The following is a 25,333-nucleotide window of genomic DNA, read 5'->3' as shown; positions in this document are numbered from 1 at the left end:
CCCTAACCCTAACCCTAACCCTAACCCTAACCCTAACCCTAACCCTAACCCTAACCCTAACCCTAACCCTAACCCTAACCCTAACCCTAACCCTAACCCTAACCCTAACCCTAACCCTAACCCTAACCCTAACCCTAACCCTAACCCTAACCTAACCCTAACCCTAACCCTAACCCTAACCCTAACCCTAACCCTAACCCTAACCCTAACCCTAACCCTAACCCTAACCCTAACCCTAACCCTAACCCTAACCCTAACCCTAACCCTAACCCTAACCCTAACCCTAACCCTAACCCTAACCCTAACCCTAACCCTAACCCTAACCCTAACCCTAACCCTAACCCTAACCCTAACCCTAACCCTAACCCTAACCCTAACCCTAACCCTAACCCTAACCCTAACCCTAACCCTAACCCTAACCCTAACCCTAACCCTAACCCTAACCCTAACCCTAACCCTAACCCTAACCCTAAACCCTAACCCTAACCCTAACCCTAACCCTAACCCTAACCCTAACCCTAACCCTAACCCTAACCCTAACCCTAACCCTAACCCTAACCCTAACCCTAACCCTAACCCTAACCCTAACCCTAACCCTAACCCTAACCCTAACCCTAACCCTAACCCTAACCCTAACCCTAACCCTAACCCTAACCCTAACCCTAACCCTAACCCTAACCCTAACCCTAACCCTAACCCTAACCCTAACCCTAACCCTAACCCTAACCCTAACCCTAACCCTAACCCTAACCCTAACCCTAACCCTAACCCTAACCCTAACCCTAACCCTAACCCTAACCCTAACCCTAACCCTAACCCTAACCCTAACCCTAACCCTAACCCTAACCCTAACCCTAACCCTAACCCTAACCCTAACCCTAACCCTAACCCTAACCCTAACCCTAACCCTAACCCTAACCCTAACCCTAACCCTAACCCTAACCCTAACCCTAACCCTAACCCTAACCCTAACCCTAACCCTAACCCTAACCCTAACCCTAACCCTAACCCTAACCCTAACCCTAACCCTAACCCTAACCCTAACCCTAACCCTAACCCTAACCCTAACCCTAACCCTAACCCTAACCCTAACCCTAACCCTAACCCTAACCCTAACCCTAACCCTAACCCTAACCCTAACCCTAACCCTAACCCTAAACCCTAACCCTAACCCTAACCCTAACCCTAACCCTAACCCTAACCCTAACCCTAACCCTAACCCTAACCCTAACCCTAACCCTAACCCTAACCCTAACCCTAACCCTAACCCTAACCCTAACCCTAACCCTAACCCTAACCCTAACCCTAACCCTAACCCTAACCCTAACCCTAACCCTAACCCTAACCCTAACCCTAACCCTAACCCTAACCCTAACCCTAACCCTAACCCTAACCCTAACCCTAACCCTAACCCTAACCCTAACCCTAACCCTAACCCTAACCCTAACCCTAACCCTAACCCTAACCCTAACCCTAACCCTAACCCTAACCCTAACCCTAACCCTAACCCTAACCCTAACCCTAACCCTAACCCTAACCCTAACCCTAACCCTAACCCTAACCCTAACCCTAACCCTAACCCTAACCCTAACCCTAACCCTAACCCTAACCCTAACCCTAACCCTAACCCTAACCCTAACCCTAACCCTAACCCTAACCCTAACCCTAACCCTAACCCTAACCCTAACCCTAACCCTAACCCTAACCCTAACCCTAACCCTAACCCTAACCCTAACCCTAACCCTAACCCTAACCCTAACCCTAACCCTAACCCTAACCCTAACCCTAACCCTAACCCTAACCCTAACCCTAACCCTAACCCTAACCCTAACCCTAACCCTAACCCTAACCCTAACCCTAACCCTAACCCTAACCCTAACCCTAACCCTAACCCTAACCCTAACCCTAACCCTAACCCTAACCCTAACCCTAACCCTAACCCTAACCCTAACCCTAACCCTAACCCTAACCCTAACCCTAACCCTAACCCTAACCCTAACCCTAACCCTAACCCTAACCCTAACCCTAACCCTAACCCTAACCCTAACCCTAACCCTAACCCTAACCCTAACCCTAACCCTAACCCTAACCCTAACCCTAACCCTAACCCTAACCCTAACCCTAACCCTAACCCTAACCCTAACCCTAACCCTAACCCTAACCCTAACCCTAACCCTAACCCTAACCCTAACCCTAACCCTAACCCTAACCCTAACCCTAACCCTAACCCTAACCCTAACCCTAACCCTAACCCTAACCCTAACCCTAACCCTAACCCTAACCCTAACCCTAACCCTAACCCTAACCCTAACCCTAACCCTAACCCTAACCCTAACCCTAACCCTAACCCTAACCCTAACCCTAACCCTAACCCTAACCCTAACCCTAACCCTAACCCTAACCCTAACCCTAACCCTAACCCTAACCCTAACCCTAACCCTAACCCTAACCCTAACCCTAACCCTAACCCTAACCCTAACCCTAACCCTAACCCTAAACCCTAACCCTAACCCTAACCCTAACCCTAACCCTAACCCTAACCCTAACCCTAACCCTAAGCCTAACCCTAGCAAACCCTAACCCTAACCCTAACCCTAACCCTAACCCTAACCCTAACCCTAACCCTAACCCTACCCCAACCCTAACCCTAACCCTAACCCTAAACCCTAACCCAAACCAAAACCAAAACCCTAACCCTAACCCTAACCCTAACCCTAACCCTAAACCCTTAACCCCTAACCCCTAACCCTAACCCTAACCCTAACCCTAACCCCTAACCCTAACCCTAACCCCAAACCCTAAACCCAAACCCTAAACCCTAAACCCTAACCCTAACCCTAACCCTAACCCTAAACCCTAACCCAAACCCAAACCAAAACCCTACCCCTAACCCTAACCCTAACCCTAACCCTAAACCCTAACCCTAACCCTAACCCTAACCCTAACACTCCCCCCCCACCCTAACCCTAACCCTAACCCCAACCCTAGCATTGTTACCCTAACCCTAACCCTACCCCTAACCCCCCCCCCCACCTCTTCCGTGGCGGTGACTGATGCTTAGATTAGGCCAGGGTCAAGAAACAGGTGTTTTATATCTTTTGTTTTTAAGTCCTTGATTGCCAAAATATACACTGGCATTGTTTACAGGGGCGTAGCTTCTTCAAACGAGAGATTTGCCTCATGGTAAGTTTTGACCAATTTTAATGCTCTGACTTCAAACTCGATTTTCACGGCTTCGACCGTGCGCGACTTTAGGACCTTTTTGTTGTAGCGGGTTAACCCAGGCGCTTTCAAATATTGTATATAATATAGTACATAGGAACATTTTCAAAGACACCTGGAGAGAAGACTAATTGGACTTACAATTCAAAGTCCAATATGTTTGACCTGCCACCAGACTCAACATATGATGCAATATTTGGTACCCTGGGGTACCAAATGAAAATTCGCCATTTTCTTGAATTAATTATCTTTTTTCAGCGCTATACCCTGGCTTACCAAAAAATGTGTCAAAATATTTTTTAAGTATTATTTTAGTATTATTATGCACAAAAATGTTTTCTTATTTGTGATTATGCAACAATTAATGTATACAACTGATATTGTTCTGCTCTGAACCTTTTTCTTTTGTATTTCATCTCTTATTATCGACCATTCGCGCACGTATAGTTAGAAGATTATAAGGATGGCAGCCCCCATGATCAAATTTTGAAGAAATACAGTTGATTTGGGGGTGAATTTTCTGGGCTTTCGGTGATTATTTTCTTTTTTTCTGAAAATAAAAGTTACGGTAGATGATGTTTACAAAACGGTGTGGTGCTAGAAATTACTTCGAGAAACACCTATAGTGCTAGTTCATTGCGACGACTTTGCCGTATCCGAATTCGGAATCGGCGTATCTGAATTCGGATACGCATTATAAATAATGGGCATGAGATGGCGCTATACAACGCAGTACCCCGGGTTACTACGGTACCCAGTGTACGGCGTGCCGAATCATATTTGTCAAGTATCAGTCCTTCAATACAATTAGTTCTCCTTCCAGACTCTTTCAAATATTTCTATGTACAAACATACGGTAATTTAAAAAACGGCTGGAGTAAAGATTACTTCAAGTTAGACTTTGAAACTTACATATTTTGGACTTTGTACCAAAATTAAGTTTTTTCTCAAGTATGAGTGCTTAACTAAGTTTAGTTTTCCTTCCAGGCCCTTTCAAATATTGTACATATAGTATATATCACAAAATTCAAAGTCGCCTGGAGTAAAGACTAATTACACTTACACTTTCAAACTTCCGTATGTTGGACCTTCCACCGGACTTAACATTTTACCACAGTATGAATCATTAACTATAATTAGTTTTTCTTCCAGACGCTTTTCAATTTTTTTATGTACAAAACAAATGGTAATTTTAAAAACGGCTGGAGCAAAAACTACTGAGAGTTAAGATCTGAAATTATTGGAGTATGTTGGTCTCGATACGACCGATCTATCCTATTAATTTCAACTCTTAACTACATACTTCAAATACTGCGGAATACCCGTAACTCTAACCCTAACCCTAACCCTAACCCTAACCCTAACCCTAACCCTAACCCTAACCCTAACCCTAACCCTAACCCTAACCCTAACCCTAACCCTAACCCAACCCTAACCCTAACCCTAACCCTAACCCTAACCCTAACCCTAACCCTAACCCTAACCCTAACCCTAACCCTAACCCTAACCCTACCCTAACCCTAACCCTAACCCTAACCCTAAACCCTAACCCAAACCAAAACCAAAACCCTAACCCTAACCCTAACCCTAACCCTAACCCTAAACCCTTAACCCCTAACCCCTAACCCTAACCCTAACCCTAACCCTAACCCCTAACCCTAACCCTAACCCCAAACCCTAAACCCAAACCCTAAACCCTAAACCCTAACCCTAACCCTAACCCTAACCCTAAACCCTAACCCAAACCCAAACCAAAACCCTACCCCTAACCCTAACCCTAACCCTAACCCTAAACCCTAACCCTAACCCTAACCCTTACCCTAACAAAACCCTAACCCTAACCCTAAAACTAACCCTAACCCTAACCCTAACCCTAACCCTAACCCAACCCTAACCCAACCCTAACCTTAACCCAACCCTAACCCAACCCTAACCTTAACCCTAACCCTAACCCTAACCCTAACCCTAAACCCAAATCCTAAACCCTAACCCTTAACCCTAACCCTAAACCCTAAACCCTAACCCTAACCCTAACCCTAACACTCCCCCCTAACCCTAACCCTAACCCTAACCCCAACCCTAGCATTGTTACCCTAACCCTAACCCTACCCCTAACCCCCCCCCCCCCACCTCTTCCGTGGCGGTGACTGATGCTTAGATTAGGCCAGGGTCAAGAAACAGGTGTTTTATATCTTTTGTTTTTAAGTCCTTGATTGCCAAAATATACACTGGCATTGTTTACAGGGGCGTAGCTTCTTCAAACGAGAGATTTGCCTCATGGTAAGTTTTGACCAATTTTAATGCTTTGACTTCAAACTCGATTTTCACGGCTTCGACCGTGCGCGACTTTAGGACCTTTTTGTTGTAGCGGGTTAACCCAGGCGCTTTCAAATATTGTATATAATATAGTACATAGGAACATTTTCAAAGACACCTGGAGAGAAGACTAATTGGACTTACAATTCAAAGTCCAATATGTTTGACCTGCCACCAGACTCAACATATGATGCAATATTTGGTACCCTGGGGTACCAAATGAAAATTCGCCATTTTCTTGAATTAATTATCTTTTTTCAGCGCTATACCCTGGCTTACCAAAAAATATGTCAAAATATTTTTTAAGTATTATTTTAGTATTATTATGCACAAAAATGTTTTCTTATTTGTGATTATGCAACAATTAATGTATACAACTGATATATTGTTCTGCTCTGAACCTTTTTCTTTTGTATTTCATCTCTTATTATCGACCATTCGCGCACGCATAGTTAGAAGATTATAAGGATGGCAGCCCCCATGATCAAATTTTGAAGAAATACAGTTGATTTGGGGGTGAATTTTCTGGGCTTTTGGTGATTATTTTCTTTTTTTCTGAAAATAAAAGTTACGGTAGATGATGTTTACAAAACGTTGTGGTGCTAGAAATTACTTCGAGAAACACCTATAGTGCTAGTTCATTGCGACGACTTTGCCGTATCCGAATTCGGAATCGGCGTATCTGAATTCGGATACGCATTATAAATAATGGGCATGAGATGGCGCTATACAACGCAGTACCCCGGGTTACTACGGTACCCAGTGTACGGCGTGCCGAATCATATTTGTCAAGTATCAGTCCTTCAATACAATTAGTTCTCCTTCCAGACTCTTTCAAATATTTCTATGTACAAACATACGGTAATTTAAAAAACGGCTGGAGTAAAGATTACTTCAAGTTAGACTTTGAAACTTACATATTTTGGACTTTGTACCGAAATTAAGTTTTTTCTCAAGTATGAGTGCTTAACTAAGTTTAGTTTTCCTTCCAGGCCCTTTCAAATATTGTACATATAGTATATATCACAAAATTCAAAGTCGCCTGGAGTAAAGACTAATTACACTTACACTTTCAAACTTCCGTATGTTGGACCTTCTACCGGACTTAACATTTTACCACAGTATGAATCATTAACTATAATTAGTTTTTCTTCCAGACGCTTTTCAATTTTTTTATGTACAAAACAAATGGTAATTTTAAAAACGGCTGGAGCAAAAACTACTGAGAGTTAAGATCTGAAATTTTTGGAGTATGTTAGTCTCGATACGACCGATCTATCCTATTAATTTCAACTCTTAACTACATACTTCAAATACTGCGGAATACCCGCAACTCTAACCCTAACCCTAACCCTAACCCTAACCCTAACCCTACCCTAACCCTAACCCTAACCCTAACCCTAACACTCCCCCCCCAACCCTAACCCTAACCCTAACCCCAACCCTAGCATTGTTACCCTAACCCTAACCCTACCCCTAACCCCCCCCCCCACCTCTTCCGTGGCGGTGACTGATGCTTAGATTAGGCCAGGGTCAAGAAACAGGTGTTTTATATCTTTTGTTTTTAAGTCCTTGATTGCCAAAATATACACTGGCATTGTTTACAGGGGCGTAGCTTCTTCAAACGAGAGATTTGCCTCATGGTAAGTTTTGACCAATTTTAATGCTCTGACTTCAAACTCGATTTTCACGGCTTCGACCGTGCGCGACTTTAGGACCTTTTTGTTGTAGCGGGTTAACCCAGGCGCTTTCAAATATTGTATATAATATAGTACATAGGAACATTTTCAAAGACACCTGGAGAGAAGACTAATTGGACTTACAATTCAAAGTCCAATATGTTTGACCTGCCACCAGACTCAACATATGATGCAATATTTGGTACCCTGGGGTACCAAATGAAAATTCGCCATTTTCTTGAATTAATTATCTTTTTTCAGCGCTATACCCTGGCTTACCAAAAAATGTGTCAAAATATTTTTTAAGTATTATTTTAGTATTATTATGCACAAAAATGTTTTCTTATTTGTGATTATGCAACAATTAATGTATACAACTGATATTGTTCTGCTCTGAACCTTTTTCTTTTGTATTTCATCTCTTATTATCGACCATTCGCGCACGTATAGTTAGAAGATTATAAGGATGGCAGCCCCCATGATCAAATTTTGAAGAAATACAGTTGATTTGGGGGTGAATTTTCTGGGCTTTCGGTGATTATTTTCTTTTTTTCTGAAAATAAAAGTTACGGTAGATGATGTTTACAAAACGGTGTGGTGCTAGAAATTACTTCGAGAAACACCTATAGTGCTAGTTCATTGCGACGACTTTGCCGTATCCGAATTCGGAATCGGCGTATCTGAATTCGGATACGCATTATAAATAATGGGCATGAGATGGCGCTATACAACGCAGTACCCCGGGTTACTACGGTACCCAGTGTACGGCGTGCCGAATCATATTTGTCAAGTATCAGTCCTTCAATACAATTAGTTCTCCTTCCAGACTCTTTCAAATATTTCTATGTACAAACATACGGTAATTTAAAAAACGGCTGGAGTAAAGATTACTTCAAGTTAGACTTTGAAACTTACATATTTTGGACTTTGTACCGAAATTAAGTTTTTTCTCAAGTATGAGTGCTTAACTAAGTTTAGTTTTCCTTCCAGGCCCTTTCAAATATTGTACATATAGTATATATCACAAAATTCAAAGTCGCCTGGAGTAAAGACTAATTACACTTACACTTTCAAACTTCCGTATGTTGGACCTTCCACCGGACTTAACATTTTACCACAGTATGAATCATTAACTATAATTAGTTTTTCTTCCAGACGCTTTTCAATTTTTTTATGTACAAAACAAATGGTAATTTTAAAAACGGCTGGAGCAAAAACTACTGAGAGTTAAGATCTGAAATTATTGGAGTATGTTAGTCTCGATACGACCGATCTATCCTATTAATTTCAACTCTTAACTACATACTTCAAATACTGCGGAATACCCGTAACTCTAACCCTAACCCTAACCCTAACCCTAACCCTAACCCTAACCCTAAACCCTAAACCCTAAACCCTAAACCCTAACCCTAACCTCAGTGAGTGCATTTCCAAGGTCAGGATACTAGTACAGTTGCACCTCTCGTATCCGGACAAGTCGGGACCGGGGCTCATCCGGATAAGGGATTTTGCCGGATACGGGAGACTCAATGCTTTATACATGTACATAATACATATGTACTGATGTAGCCCATTGTAGTACCACATGTAGTAATGTGTATACTGCAACCTTTTCATTGTTACACTCAGTAACAGACCCCAAAATAGAGGTTCGTGTTCGCAAGAATGAAATCATTTTCTTTTATAAATTCTTGGGATGACTTACCTAAATAATTATTAAGAAATGTATTAAGTAGATCTTGAAAATAAACAGTCGACGAAACTACGCTTCAAAATTTTGAGTGTTCGATACCATTTGTTGCTCAGCCAATGACTTGAAACAATGCATGTCTATCTAGTCATATCGATGGCTGTGTATGGACCTACAGGCCTATGTGGCAATGCGATATGAGAGGACTCGAGCGCATAATCTGTCCATGTTCTTGCGATGATTTGGGGATGTTTGGGGATGTTAAAATGTCTGGAGGTAAGTAATTTGGAAGGAAATTTGATGTAATGTATGTTAATCATGTTGGAAGTATATGTAATTCATGTGTGTTTGTGTAGGAGTTATCAAGGAGTTGGGAATCCCCCTTTCCTCCCGCAATTATTAAAAAAAAAATCACGGCAAGATTGCGTCCGTATAATAGAGAGATCCGGAGAAAGGTAGGCCGGATAAGAGAGGTTCAACTGTAGTGCCAAACAGGCACAGGCACCCAAACAAGACACTATCTGTGAAAAGTGACCTTTACGTACCTCGAAAGAAACAGTATCTGAAAGTGCCAATAGAGTGCCTAGTTACAGGCATTACCTGAAAATTGACCTTTTGTACCCCAAAAGAGACAGTACCTGAAAAATGACATTTTGTGTGCCAAAAGAGACAGTACCAAAAAGTGCCAGTAGAGTACCTAAAAAGAAACATTACCTGAACAGTGACATTTTGTACCCCAAAAGAGACAATAATTGAAAAGTGCCAATAGGGTACCCCAAAACAGACATATAAATATCCCCATAAAGAGACTATCATACCCTCAAAGTGACCTCCCTGTACCCCAAAAGGGACTTCCATGTTCCCCAAAAGTGACAAGTACCCAGAAAGTGACTTTTGTGTACCCCAAAAGTGACCTCTGCGTCCCTTAAAGCAATTTCATGGTGAAAGTCATGTTGAGATGTATTTTGAAATCTTACAAACACCTTTCTGCCCATTGCCCCAAGTAAAATCTTTGTGAACTTTTTATATCTGAAAGAATTGTTCACATAAAGGTACACAAGTAATAGTATGCCCATTTTAACACAAATTAGCAAAAAACATAATCAAGGATATGCTAGAACAAAAACTTACCTATATATCATGTAATCTCACAAGAACATTTAATCTACGGTTAAAGGCATTTAATCAATTTCAAAAACGAGGAACTATAAAGTCTGTACAGACATTTTTACAGATGCTTTGAAGGGAGAGGAAAAGCACTCCAGTGATGGAAGTGAGAGTATGAACACTGTTTTGTTTTCATTTGTGTGTTTTTAAGATAGGCTTAAACTTGTTTATCAAAAGTTTAGAGTACACCACGGTACTCTCAAGATGTCTTATTGTTCAACAGTGGGGTTACTCATACTCAAGCTCATACTCTGTGTGAGCTTGCCAAGTTTCCCATGCAAGACTTTTGTCAAAGTTTTAAACAATTTATTACAACTGTGACTAAACCTTGTGGGTACTTACAGTACAATATGAAGAGGTTTGTATATTCTCTTTACCCAAGCCAGTTCATCTATAAATACTATACTATGCTGATGACATTCACTAAGGCATATACCATGTATTCTGTATTATGTCTGTTATATTTTGCTGTTCTTGTTACTCTTATCGATTTTCAGACTCCAAAAAGGATTGTACTACCCATTATGTGATCACTTTCGTGCCATATGGCATAGTTGATGTATTCTTGTACATCTTATATCTTGCAGCTCTTATACTCTTGTATTTTTTACTTCTCATACTCCAAAAGTGGTCAATAGAAATTTTTACAAAAAGTTTTAAAAAGTTTAAAGATGGGCCTTCCCTTTTGCATTCCTTCCCAAATAGCACAGAACATGATATATTCAACCAGAATGACAAGACTATTGTTAAGCTTTAACATTTCTGTGATATTGAAGGTTGTTAGCCATTAAAATTCAAATAATGCACCAAACACTCAATGTAATGTATTCTGTGTACTAGGCACAGTTGCATACATTAATCCTCCTGTAGTTGTGATATGATACTTATATTTCGAACAAAAGATATGCATGTTAAAGCTATCACAAAAGAATTCCCTAGCTTCTCTTACTTTATCGATGGCAAACAACACACCACTTACATGAACTACGTGTGCAACTAAGTGCATCACACAGGTCTGTAAAACTAGACTAGTAGTTAAGATTTGTAATTTTTTTGTAGTACGAAAACAATATTCAAATCTTAACTAAACAAATAAAGACCCTCTTGAGTTCAGAAATTACAGGAGGTTTCCAAATAGTGTTTTCTTCAATACCTAAGTATTCTCACCAATTTTTCAAAAATTTGCATGCAAAAGGGATTGGCTGTCTTTAAAGTTTATGTGTAGGTTCCCATTATCTGTGCTGGTTGATTGCTGATCAGCTGATTCTTTGGGGTTTCTGTATCAATGAATGAGCTCGTCTATGCTGAAGTTATATTCACCTATTGGTCAGTGTGTTGTTGTTATTGCATGGTGATTTCATTTCTCCCTCTTCTATTTTTTCTTTATTATAAGCTGTGTCATCAAATCTCTTCCTTTTAATAATCTTAATTTGAAAACAGCTGTATATGTCTCTGAAACATTAGTCAGCAGTGGATGTTTTGTCTAATACTCTAATGTCGGTGATAAAATCATGATCAAATAGTATAGACACAAGAATTAATTGTGAAATACTTAGCAATGATGATAATAATCTACATGAAAATTGTGATAAGTTCAAACAGATATGCTTTACTGCACAAAACTGCAAGTCATACAGTAATTAAATTCCCTTTATTTCATTTGTATAAAACGGCAATATACAAGTAAATACATTGTACAAAAATTAAATTTCCAGATAATACCATAGTACAATACATAGCATCACATTCCATTTGCAATGCATTTTCCCCTTCTGACAAGCGCTTGGTGACATTTCATTAGTACTTTTCAAGTACTGGTATATAATTATTTTTTAAAAAAGCATTCCTCATAGAAGAAAGAAATTGCTTCTTTATACAGTTAAATACATATTCTGTTATATATATATATAATGATCACAATAAAATGTACAAACTGTCAATATTTTACAATCTAATGCAAAATTGTAAATACTGGATTCACTCCACAGAGCTACCTTAAATATGCCAAAAGCAAAAGCAAAAAAAAAAGAAAAAAAAGGAATGCAGTGCACTCCCGTTATAATGAACATGGTTATAACAAATTGTGGTTACAATGAAATAAAAATTTAGGCTCCAACATTATCAGCTCTATGTTCTTGTAACAGTTCTGGTCGAGGTGAGGATTTAGCTTTTAACAATTTGCGAGATATTCAGAAACCACTCTATGAGATGTCAATGAGCTTGCAATTGTAAGGGGTATTAAAAGTTTATTTGATGAAAATCGGTTGTGAAGTGGCCGAGATATCCAAAAACAAGGTGAGACAAAGAGATCCTAATAAAGTTGTGGCATGTAGTCTTTTATCATTATCACTTTTTGGGATATCTCAGCCATTTGAAAACCAATTTTCATCAAATAAACATTGAATCCTTCTTAAAATTACATGCTCTTTCATATTTCATGAGAGGTTTCTCATTATCTCACTTAGGAATGTAAAAAAAAAATGAATCCCCACCTCAACCAGTACTGTACAGTCCCTTTAATCTGCATTTATTTGGTTTTAACAAAATTTTGATATAACGAAAGAAAACTGCCAGTCCAGAGCACTTTGTTATAACGAGAGTCCACTGTACACTTAGCAAGAATATTACAATCATTCACAAGTGTAGTGTAGTATCTATAACATATTAATAAAAATGTCCATGGCATAAAGTTCACTGTATATTTTCATCAAAGGCATATGCCCCATAATCTGAACAAGCTGAATTTGCCCAAAATTCATTAAAAAAAGATAATAATAATAACTTGTAAATATACAGCACAGATATATCAGGGAATATGACCAAATTTCATTGAGCCCTTTCCACCCAGCATATTTAGCATAATGTACAGAAAAACAAATCATAATGGTTACTTTTCTATAAGCAGCTGTCTGTTTTGTATGCCACTATAAATGGCATGGGAGAGAAATGATGTGTACAGTGCCTGTCTTAATGCTGTCAGTGGGATGCCTGATTAGCTCCTCTGGTCAAGATTTCACTGCGTTCAGTTCAGCAACCACAGACTGTAGTTTATACAGCAGTTTATGTCATATCTGTTGACACATGGCTCTAAGACCTTTGTATGTCTCTCCACTCCTCATTCCATCAAAATGCCCTCTTTTCCTTTGTCTATCTTAAGAGAGAGGGGGGATGGGGTTACCGAGAATGTCAGGTGAGACAAAGAGAACACAAACAGTAAAGCATAGTTCATGAGTGGTCGCTATACACAGGTTTGACTGTACAACAGATGAGTATCCCTGACAAATTACAATGTGTTATTACTCACACACAAAATTTCATGCACAAGTTAGAGATTTATTTTATATCTATTTCATTCTTCATTTATTTATTTATTCATTTTCTCAATTGTTTATGTAATAAATTTTTGAGGGACCTGGACATATGACAGTCTTGTCAGGGACGACATTAGGATTCCAGATGAGAGTAATGTGTCAAAACAAAAGCTGAAGCTAATTTTTTTTTTCTTTGTCACATGACAGCTATGCCTCAGTTTTGGGCATGATACATTTTATGTTCTGTAAGGTACCAAGACAGTGTATCTGTCAATTCAAGGGATAGCCAAATATTCTCTGGTTGTTGTCACTGAGGGTGCTATAATTGCTTGGTTGCAAAGGTAATTCTGACTCAACAACTGCATGTGGTGTTTTGTTACAGGGATATGTCCCACCTCAAGCTCTTGACAAAAATAGTGGGAAGATTGGGCACAGTCACTGTCTAAATCATCTGAGCAGATTGCATGGGAGACAAGAAGAGATTCTTTCCAGATGTGCAATATTTTCATCATAAGGAACAGCATTATCAATGTCAGATAAGAAAAGGTGTTACAGGAGACCTTCATTTCTCAAGAGCCCTCATGCAATGTCCTGACTTTGAAAGCATTTGCACATAGCAATAATCAGTCACAATCACACATAGACAAAATAAATCTGCTTTGTGAATCTTTCCTAAACATGATTCTGTTATTAAAGAGTTCGTCAAGTGTCACTGCCAACTCTGGAAATCAGAAATAAAAAGTAATGCTATATAAACTCCATGATCTTTTAGCAGTTTTTAGAAAATGTGAGATTTTTGTACATGTAAATACATTATTGCTGGCAGGAACAGGAAATCTCTGGAAGAATTCATTCATGGGCATGTAATTATATAAAAACACAACTCCAAATCAACAGCCTGTCATACACTTCAGCCTACATCACCTTCTTTTTTTTAATTTACAAGTAAATGTTCTTACTAAGACTTTATCTAGTGGAAGTCTAAAAAATATACTCTAACAACATACATGAAAGAGAAAGTATGGCACCAAAAACCAAATGTTGCTCTACAATATATTTTGGCAATAATGTCCTGTTCGTGTCAAATATTTTTGACATATTAACTTTGTTAAAACTTACATTTCCAGCATCCAACTTGGAAATATGATAGAACCAATACTTCCTTCTTCCACAGCCAGAAAAGGAGAAAAACATGTGTTTTGGGAACAAATGGATCAACTGGAAGATCACAGCTTGCTTTTGTTTTACAAATGAATAAAGGACATAAGATCAAAAACACCTTGAGTACTTTAATAATTATGTACTGTCAACAAGAAATATGCAAGCCTTTTTTTACTCATGTTTGAAGACATAAATATGCAGTATAAAAGAAAACATCCTGCAATGCCACAACATGGTGACAGCTAATATTGTACAGATATTTAATGAATTCAACTCCTGAAATCCTATTGAAGTCACCATTAAGAGATATGCAGCACACTCCTGGCTTAGTAGCAGTTTATATAAGATTCATTATCACTTTTTTCTCTTCTCTAGGGAGGTATCATAGGAGGTCCATTCCAGCCAGAATACTGCAGATGTAAAACCTGAAATTCTCACATCCATGCAACTTTACAGAATTCAGCGAGGAGCCAAGATTTAAAAAAGTAAAATGCTTATGAAAGTATTTGTCTACACATACTGTGCATTGAATGCTCGTGGCAATTCACAAAAGTTTTATGCATCAAAAATGGCTGTTGGCTTCAATTCACAAAAGTTTAATGCCACAGATGATTCTGGTTTTATGGTAACGGAGGTAAACAGACAGAGTCAAGTATGTCACATATACCTCATCTCACTCAAATACATCTTCAAAGTTTTTTCTTGATGTGAAAACATGCATTTTATTTCATCAGGATATCCAGGGGATCTTGTGACTTGTAAAACACCTTTCATTTTAAAATAGACTTCCTCTAATAGAATTTTGTCATTTGGGGAAAATTTTACAACATAACTCTTTATCTGCATGTTTATTTTTTATAAATGATTTTGCAATATTTAGCTTTGTGCTTCTGAACAATTTCATAAATTTCTGTCATTCTTCCCCCCTAAAAAGGAAACGAAAGCCTAACCAGCAATACTGAAAAATAAAGCTCGCAATCCCTTGGTGGCATATATTACCCTACACACATTGGGGTACTCGGTTACAGAATGAAGGTGACTAGACCCTTACAGTTATCCCATCAACATTCCTACTGGACATGAAACTTGAGGGAAAACAAACATTTGGTACATACCACATTTGGCTTTGTATTTAGTCGTTCCATTTTTCGACCATTAACACAACCATCTCTTTCCACTTCCATGTGCTTCCTTAAGGTATTAGCCCAGTCATGAGTTTCTCATCTCCTCTGGAGTTAACTCAAACGACTGCTTTGAAAAGTCTATTGATGCACAAGAGATGTGAAGTTGTTGATCAAGCTTCTTTTTATGTCCTTGTTGGTCAGCCATGCTCAGCCAAGTCCAAATGAGATTGGATGTAAGGTCCAAGAGAGCATTAAGCTCTGAGAGATTACACTGTATCACCAATGAACAAGTAATGATGCACAGAGGGAGAGGACAGTTATTGCTAAAGAGGTGACAGTGTATGTGGGTGCAGCCCCTGCTCTCACAGCTGGTTTGGGCGTTTCCTCCTGACCTGATGGGTCCTCCGTAATAGGTCTGTAAGGAATTTTCTCTGTGGGTTCATGTGGGCTCTTAGTTCTTGACGTCTTTGGCGTTGGCTCAAAGCTGAAATCAGGATCCTGGCCTGCAGCTGTTGTAGGAGAGATCAGGATATAGAAAACAGAATGGTTACCATCCAGTGATAAATATCTGTTCAGTAAAGTATCCTCGTAAGCCGATATGTCAAAATGTCATAAGATATATTATACACAAAAAACTTGCTTGCTGCAATGACAGAGTTGATTAAATGTCAGTCAATGGTCATTGAAGTATTTTCCATTGTCATTAAAATAACACAGAAACACAATGTCATACTTTTTGACAATCTTATACTCGATTATGAAGATAATTTATACTTCGATATAATCCTGCTGTCACATTGAATTCTTTCGTGTCTTAGCTCCTTTCTCTGGAAAACATTTGAAATGATGCAAATTCACTATGCCATTTGCAAGAATTTTGTCAGTGTTACACACCTTTCAAGTTCTAAGAAAAATAGAATTGGGTACGTGTCAATGAAAAGCAGTACACACTTGGCCCTCTCCCTCCCTGTCATACCTGTAGTGAGTGTAAAATGAGGTAGAGGTGTAGTCTCTGTGTCATCTCCACTACCACTGTAGTCTCCACTACCAGACCCACTGCCGCTGAAGCCATCCCCACTCCATTCGTCATCTCCAAAATTAGGATTCTTGCTCACCAAGTAATGTGTCAAGAATTTTTCCATTTTCTGTCACAGGACAAGAAAAGAAGAAGAAAAGAAATGAGAGGAAACACCAACAAACAATGAGAGAACAATACTGTCACAGCATTCCATTCATGATTCCATTAATGCCCATTTACATATTAAAGGTTTCAAAGAAAAACTCTGACAATTGTAACAAAAACCCAACTCGGGTATCTACAAATATTTCTTGTCATATGATAGAGGAATCTCTATATTTTCCGAAGGCACTGTGGAACATTTTCTTTACATGCACTTAAGGCAAGCATAATATGACAGGTAATTTTCTCACTGGGACACACACACACACACACACACACACACAAATAATGCCTTACAACTTGATCTGATTGGTTGCAAAGTCGATTAGTTCTCACTTCTGAGCATGAAAAGTGCTTATATAAAACACCTTACCATTTAGAGCATCAATCTTCTGATACAAAGCAGCAAGAATTGCATTTGCTCCAGTTACAGCACCAGTCTTTGTGCCATTTGGCAAAAAAATAAAAAAATAAAAAAAATTAGGCCTTAAATCCTCCAGAAATCATCAAGTGATAAACACTATTGAGGACAAGAATATGGCTTATCCCCATAGCTCTCCTCCATATGTAGTGTCTGGGTAAGCATACCAATATATTTGCTTTATATCTTCCCATCAATGCACTAAAGTGATTTAAAAACAGCGCCATCTCTTGTTCACTGACTGCCAGTTCCGTATGCACAACTGAGTGAATTCCTTGTGGTGATAAAGAAATTGTATTAAACTTGGCTCTCTGCAAATCAACCGTTTCTAAACTTCCTTTACCCAACAACTCTTGTTTATCCCATGTGTTTGACATTGGACAGTTGCAAAAAAAAAAAGAAAAAGAAAAAAGAAATCAAAATACATTGTTACTGAGAGGGAGAAAAGAGGGAAGAGATATCATGAGAAGGACAAAGATTACAAGTAAACACCACTGACACCTAATCGGCCGTGGGATGGCAAAACAACATACGTCAACAATTTTGGAAACTTGACTTCGTTGCATACTCTGATGTGTTTTAGTGTAATTTGACTCTTGAAAAGATCTTGAGTTCAAAAAGCATCCCGTTACTGAGATATAATGGCCCCTCCAAGTGGGAAATGTTGGAATTTGTTGGCAGAACAATGTAAGCAGTGATACACTGGCCCCTTCTCAACACTCGGCCATCACAAACTTGGCAAAACAACGTATCTACATGTAATACATTGTATTGCCATATACATTTTTACACAGTATTAGGCTACACGACTGTGCGTGGCCGGCAGATACATGTGCAGAATGACATTGTGGGACATGTAGGGCCTATGTGTCCCATTAATCGGGACTTACATTGTTTTGCTGTAGTATTAATTTGGATAGGTTAGTGCAGTAAAACCACATATGATTTGATTTATGCAAATTATTCAAAAAATGAGGGGCCTAGTGAAATCCATGATACTACTGGTCCTTCTAAGATTAGATGTGAAACATTTAACAACAACACTAAAAGAGCTGTACACTTGCAAACTTTCAACTTGATTTACTAGATAAGAGGTTGCATGTAGATAATATGTTGTTTTGCCATCTCACAGCCGTAATGCAGCAGCGTTGCTTGAATGAGATAGTTATGTATGGAAAGGTGTGAATTGTAGAGGTACATTATGTGCTTCATGGCTACATGGTAATGAAAAGTACAGGGATGGGGGAGGGGGGCAGTGGGGAAGCAGCTGCATATGAAGCCTGAAGCCAAACATCATCATTGGTTTTAATGGGAGTACAATAGCAGCTTAAGGAGCTATGCTAACAGGAGTGATGTGATTTAAAAACCTGCATTCTTATCACAGAATCTCTCTCCGTGTTTGACTAGCAAACAGAGACTCCCTCAAAAAACTAGGTAGAAGGAATCACCAGTGGTAGGCAGGAGATAATCTGGGTGTGGAAGATTTTTGCATTACACATTCAAGTATATTGGTGGCTCTGATAGTGAAAGTAACTTTTTGTTGTTTGAGAAGATCTTCATCGGAGGTGGAGGGAGGAGAAAATTAGCATCGTGGTGGTTATGTTGTTGTTTAAAGAGAAAGAATAAGACTCAATGCAAAAATATGCATAGACCATGAAACAGAATAATATATAGGCTTAACTAGATGACGAAAAATGTTCCCTACAACCAAAACTGTCTGTCAGGTTACCATTTTGATAAACAAACTTTTGAAAATTATTTCTTCAAGCAAAGCCACAGACTGCATCACTGTAAATAATCATGCTGTTCAAAAAACAAAAACTGATTGCTAATTATATACTGGAGGATGATTAGAAAAGTTGCCACTATGATTGATTTTGCAATTATGAGCTTCTTGCTTTCAAGTAACTTGACAAAGAAGACTGAAAAAAACAAATCAACTATGAGGAATACTCTGAGAGAACGGACCTCCACCAAGCAGCCATAACATGGTTGAAATATTGCCATTTCATAGGCAGAATCTTCAACACAAACATAGCAGCATAGGGACGTCTGCATGGTACATTTGGTGAAAATCTGATAATTCATTGTTGAGTTATTCAGAGATTAAGCTTTTACCTGGGTATGTTCTTAATTACCTATGACCTTTGACCTCATGACCCAAAATGTAAGTATTTCTTTTGTAGCTCATTATGGACACACCCTGCAAATTCTGTGAAAATTTGTTCATTCGTTCTTGAGTTATCTTGTACACAAACAGACAAACTAACAAGCAGACAGACAAACAGCCAAATTACATACGGAACCGAAAACATAACTTCATCAGCCAAAGGTTTCACCCACTGGTATGGTGGAGGTAAGTAGGAAAGATCCATTCAAGGGATGGTACAGCTTTGGTTCAGATGGGGCTTCAGCTTTCGAACTTCTTTTGATGACAATTTTTCAATTTTGAGATATGGAGAAACCTCTTACGAAATATGATCTTTGAGCATATAATGCTAAGAGAAATTCAAAGTTTTATATGATAAAATTTGGTTTTGAAATGGCTGTGATATCCTAAACAGAGTGGTTCTAATAAAAGGTGGGATCCACCTTTTATTAGGATTGCCTTGTTTTATTTTGTTTTTTGATGTCTGTCAATTCAAAACCGATTTTCATCAAGTAAACTTTGAATTCCTCTTAGAATTGCATGAAGTGATTTCATGAAGTGATTTCTAAGTATATGTATCTCGCAAAAGTTAAAAGCTGGATCCTCACCTCAACCAACAATATACCACAACTTTTAGTTGGAGCAAACAGAAATGACAGACTCATGACAATATTCAGATTCCAATTCAAGATGCAAAAAACAAAACCTGTATGTTATCAATATACCTCTGATTTGATTTGCTTAGCTCAAATGAAAAAAAAAAAAATCTCCAGTCTCAACGTATCTAAATTGAAACCATTCAAGTCAATCCAAATAATGTTGACTCACTTGGGTCATATGCTCCAATTTATCCATCAGTCGGAGAGCATCAAGGAGCTCTCTCTCCCTGGATGTAAGCTTGACCTCTGGGTTGAAGAGTTGTGCTGCTAGTCCATCATCAACCACTTGCCGTAGGTAGCTGGAAAAATTATTGGGTATGGTGACAAAAAAGACAAGAAACTAAGTGTTAATTGACTCAAAGCAACTTTCTGAAATTGGACATAAATGATATTTAACACCTATCTTTCACCCTTCAGCAACTAAAGATTCTGTACATAATGGCCTATACAGTTCCCTGGAAGGACACAGCAATATTTCAACAACTTTCTAAATTATGTAAAATAGCTCACTGCATGTTTATTCTTGTCTGTTTATGTTTATTTGAAAGCCTAATAAAGACTTTACCAAGAGAATGGTGTGTCACAGAAGTAATTCTGACATACTTTTGTTGACCTTTGACCTCTTTCAAATTACATAATTACATATTCTAGGTGAAAACAAAAAATGGTAAAGCATAAGACAGACAGGGAAACATACATGTAATCATATGTATGAGTGCTGGCTCTGCTCTGCATTCAATAAATATCCTTCATCTGTCATTACTTTCTGATGACTCCTTTTGTGCAAAGTTTAAGCATTTAAGAGCTTTCTATTACATTTATGAAAGTTTGTTTGTGATTTTGCCTGCAAAACATGTTAAAGATATTATGTTGTGCAATATAATATATGCATGAATGAAAATGAAAAAAAAACACAAAAAAAAACTTGTAGACCTCAGTAATATCTCATCTGTCATTACTACTGTTCTCATTATACAACATCATGTCAGCCCAATAATGCATCTTGAAATATCTCTGATTGTTGTAACACCTCCTCTCCAAGCCGAATACAAGCAAGCACCTTTTGTACTGGTTATACCTACAATGACAATTATCCCAGACACAATTTGTAAGTCCTATTGAAGGCGAATTTACCACATTGGACCAAGCGGGTGCTAAGAGCACTTTGTGTGTACCAAGACCCCGATTTTTCAACAAGCGTCAAAGACATTTCGTCACGGATATGTCAGAAAGAGGGATGAAAAGTGACGGGCAAACATTGTAGCGGTCCTCCACTCTAATTAAAAGACAGGCCTCTCATTCAGTGGATGGAAAGCTGTATGTTTACCTCCATTCTGCCCCTTTATTGAGGGGTGGTGGTTTAATCTGTGTGCCTAAAGTCTAAGTCCTCATGGGCTGGTAGAGACAAAGGTGAGGGAAGGGAGAGTTCTGGGAGTTACAGTTCACTGGTATTCATAACACATCATCCCCAAAAACTGCACTCACAAACCCAGCCAAAATGCACAATGTGGATTTGTCATGCCTGCCAGGGATATTTTTGGGACAAAGGCAAAAGCCTCCTTGCTCAATGAAAATGTACCCCTTCTCGACTCCAAAGACTAGCAGTCCCACTTAACCCCAAAGAATTTTAATCTCTGTGCTAGAAAGTGTGCTTCCAAATGGAATATAAACACCAGCATCATTCACAAAAATGGTGTTCATATACTGCACACTCCTTGCCCTCAACCCATACCCCATCATATATGGTTACATGGGAATACCAAAGCGGAAATGAATTCCTGCAATGAAATCTTCACAGAATGGACAAGTCTATCACACTGATCAAACCTTAACAACAGAAAAAAAAGAAATCTTTGCACTTTCACTAATGAAATTAAAATATGTTTACAATTTCTTTAACCAGGTGAATGGTAACAGCTAAAAGGATGGTACTGCAAGAATAATTTGTTTTCCCCTGATGAATTTATAAATATCTGCAAAAACAAACAAAAAGCCCCCTCAAATTCTGACCTACGAAGCATCACACATAAAATATTTTATGCACTTTTTACCAAAGTGCAATGTTTGATAATATTTTACCAAAACATTTCAGTAGGAAATCATTTTAAAGTGTGAGACTTAGAGAACAACTTACCAAAGGCTAGTTGACCATCATAATTACTGATTATTTTATACTGTATATCATAACTGCACAGAAGTGTGCAAATACAAATTTGAGCCATTGCTTTGACACACCAGGTGCTGTCTTTGTTTGAACAGCTTCCATCACCAACTCCCTCCCCTTTTGTCATTTTCCCTCCTATAAAGTATAGCCTTTGGGGCATGTTTTGATAATTCATACAGTTTCTTACTGTTATGACTTTCTTCTCACACAGCAATGATAGGAGCGATAGGAAAATTCACATTTATTAGATAGATGACCAACATGCCACTCTAGTGTGCCTCTTTGAGTTTTATTCAGCCCTGTCTGATGGAGAGGAGGAGAAAAGTTCAATAAACTTCCTCAGATGACAGTTTACATAGATGTGCCTCCATTATTATTTCCTCAGGACATGAAATGATTTAAAAAAAAAAAACTTGAATCAACATTGGTGTTGGGCTTTAGCCTTTTCTCTCTCTCTCTCACATGTTGGTTTGCCGTGTACCGAGTTGAAAAGCTAGTTGATTATGTCAATCCTGCTGCACCCAGACTCCAATAATTTTGCTTCCCATAGAGTATTACTTGATTTTACAATTTCATAATGCATACTCCAAAACAACACTGAATGACACTGTTGCTATGTTTTAAGTAAATCCCTCTATTGTTATATTTAATGCAAAACTGTACCAATGTTAAACATAAACACACACAAAAATAAAACCATCCCTCTTACCCCAACTTGATTCTCTATTGCTCTGTAGACACATGTTATTCAGTGGAATGGATACTCAGATTGCAGTGCCACAGGATTTGGGTTAATACGAACATTATTCCGAGATGTCTTAAACTGCATGCTGAGAAGAAAGGGTGAGCCTTTTGTGCCAATTGAAATCTACTTCCTATTTCATTAGACAAAATTCTAAGGCTGCCTTCTTATATGCCTTCATCTTCCTGCCTCCCCCCCCCCCAAAAAAAAAAGGAAAAGGAATCATTGATCTCATTGTTTGTTCCTTGTGTGATCAGACAGTGCCCAACGTACTTCTCAGTCGATTCAATTGATTACCGGGGCAAAAGGGGAAAGTGGCCAGCCAAACGGCTCCATTTCAAGCAATAAAATGCCAATTTGATTCATTAATCAGGCTTAGGATTCAAAAAGGGGCACAACAGATTGGTCCATCCTAAGAAAAGGGAGACCCTTCTAGGGGGCGGTAATTCCCTTTGTAGTGTTCTGCCATGGTGGGGTTCTCTGCCTGTGTCTATTGTGAGCTAAGGAATGAATGCAGAATCAAGTCTTCACTCTCAATTAACAAGATGCCAAGAGAGAATATGATGGCAAAAAAAGGAAATGTTTTCCATGAGGAACAAGCTTCTTTGAAAAGCACACACACAAACACATTCATAATGCAGTACACATAAGATATAGACCCATTGGTCTGTCTTGCTCAAACTAATTTTGGGAAATTATGGTAGATTACTTTGGAGAACCTTTGTACTGGCACAGAATGCCTAACCAATTTGCTTGATACATATCAAAGTGTATTTTGCTGCAAATTACCAAAGAATGTAGTATCTATCATGATCCATTGCATTTATTTGAATGCAAGTAACATGGTAAGTGCTGAGCATGAAACGGTACTATAGTGTCATACTACAGTAGAGAAAAGAACATTTCACAATTGTTGATCATTCAATGAAGTATGGACATTTGTGATGTAACAGACCGCAATCACAAACATCATTGGTAATAAAAAATAAAAATAACTGCAAAGTCTGCAATGCTTCCTCCACAGACTTAGGATGAATTTGAGTGTGGGATGGATGAACACAGATCTATAAAGAAGAAAGAACTGTACTCTTCACATAAGCACAAAAAATTTTACAATATAGTATGAAATTGATTTGTAGTATAAATTTGTTTGCATCTATCGTATCCTAAATCTGCCACTATTGCCGTTTGTAATTTAAGAGTGGGAGAGGAGGAATTATGACTAAGATACAGTGTAATGACCATTAACACATATTCATAACTACCATTCTTTGATTTCATTTTTTAGAAGCTATTCTGTTATTCACCATTTCATGGAAGGTAATTTACTTCTTAAAAGGTCCCCATTTAACATGATCACTGGGGAATATACATCAGAGAAAGAATGAAATGCCAAACGGATACTTGTCAAATCATGTGGTCGAGTCTGAAATGCTTTAGAGTTCTGTATCTACATTTCTTAAAAGCCCATTTTTACAGGTGTTTGGGTCTGTGTGTGTGTGTGTGTGAGAGAGAGAGAGAGAGAGAGAGAGAGAGTATGAGTGCAAGAGAGTGTGTGTGATAAAGATGTCATTTTGTGTATTAAAATAAGTTTATATATTGACAGTAGATTGCAGTGCAGCATTAGATTTGGAACGAAGTCATTCCTCTCACTGCCTACACTCTTCAAGCATATTTACAGTGTATTTCTTGTGTACAACATGGTTAAACAGACAGGGAACCTATAGTTCAGAGTTGTTATGTGCTAACTCTCCAAAACACTGTCAGCTCTCAAGTTCAAAAGAGGCAAGTTGAATGGAATAATAAAACTAATGAATAGAATTCAACACTACATCCCACACTACTGATGAAATCCCCTCCCCTTGCCTGTCCTCAATGGGACATTTTTGAGGGGATTATAACAAACCCTTTTGGCATGTTGCCTGCCTTTTGGAGATAACATTGGAAATCAATTTCCATAGCCTGCTGAGTTGTATGAATAGCACATGCCAGGTTTCACACCTGAATATGTTCAATTTCTTCCAATTCCTTTCAGGGGATCGTGAGACCTTATACCACTCCCAAACAAAGGACCGGCTGGGGTGCTTTAGGCCGGGGTGCTTTAGGATGGCGACACAAAACTCGAAGAGAGAAAAGAGTGGGGTTAAGAGCAATATTTGTCCCCGAAATAATTTCATGGTTTCTGGCTGGAATGCATTATCAGTACCAGCAAGCATGAGATTTTGAAATGGTGGCATACAATAAGTTGTTCATCAAAATAAGCATGATCGTAATCTCCCAATGAAACTATGCTGGCAGTTTGACCGGTTTGACCAACACGTCACCACAACGATCTTCCTAGCTGACCC

At 38.7% G+C, this 25,333-nt stretch overlaps 1 protein-coding gene across 1 annotated transcript in view; it reads right to left on the bottom strand.

Moving 5' to 3' along the window:
- Nucleotides 1-16,036: 16,036 nt before the first annotated feature.
- LOC139739059 (glypican-5-like) overlaps nt 16,037-25,333 on the bottom strand; it is a gene marked incomplete at its 3' end in the record, with an annotated part of 66,475 nt that continues 57,178 nt past the window's right edge. Inside the window, exons 5-7 of the mRNA XM_071649672.1 lie at nt 20,249-20,378; nt 16,647-16,815; nt 16,037-16,179 (exon numbers count right to left, since the gene is read on the bottom strand). Coding sequence (XP_071505773.1) covers nt 16,037-16,179; nt 16,647-16,815; nt 20,249-20,378 — 442 coding nt within the window. The remainder of the gene's footprint in view (nt 16,180-16,646; nt 16,816-20,248; nt 20,379-25,333) is intronic.

The sequence above is a fragment of the Diadema antillarum genome, unplaced genomic scaffold, assembly GCF_040938485.1.
Source record: "Diadema antillarum isolate AM-2024a unplaced genomic scaffold, OU_Dant_1.0 seq00000781_RagTag, whole genome shotgun sequence".
Lineage (NCBI taxonomy): Eukaryota > Metazoa > Echinodermata > Echinoidea > Diadematoida > Diadematidae > Diadema > Diadema antillarum.
Note: the sequence above shows the minus strand (reverse complement) of the source record. Positions and strands in the feature narration are given on the sequence as shown.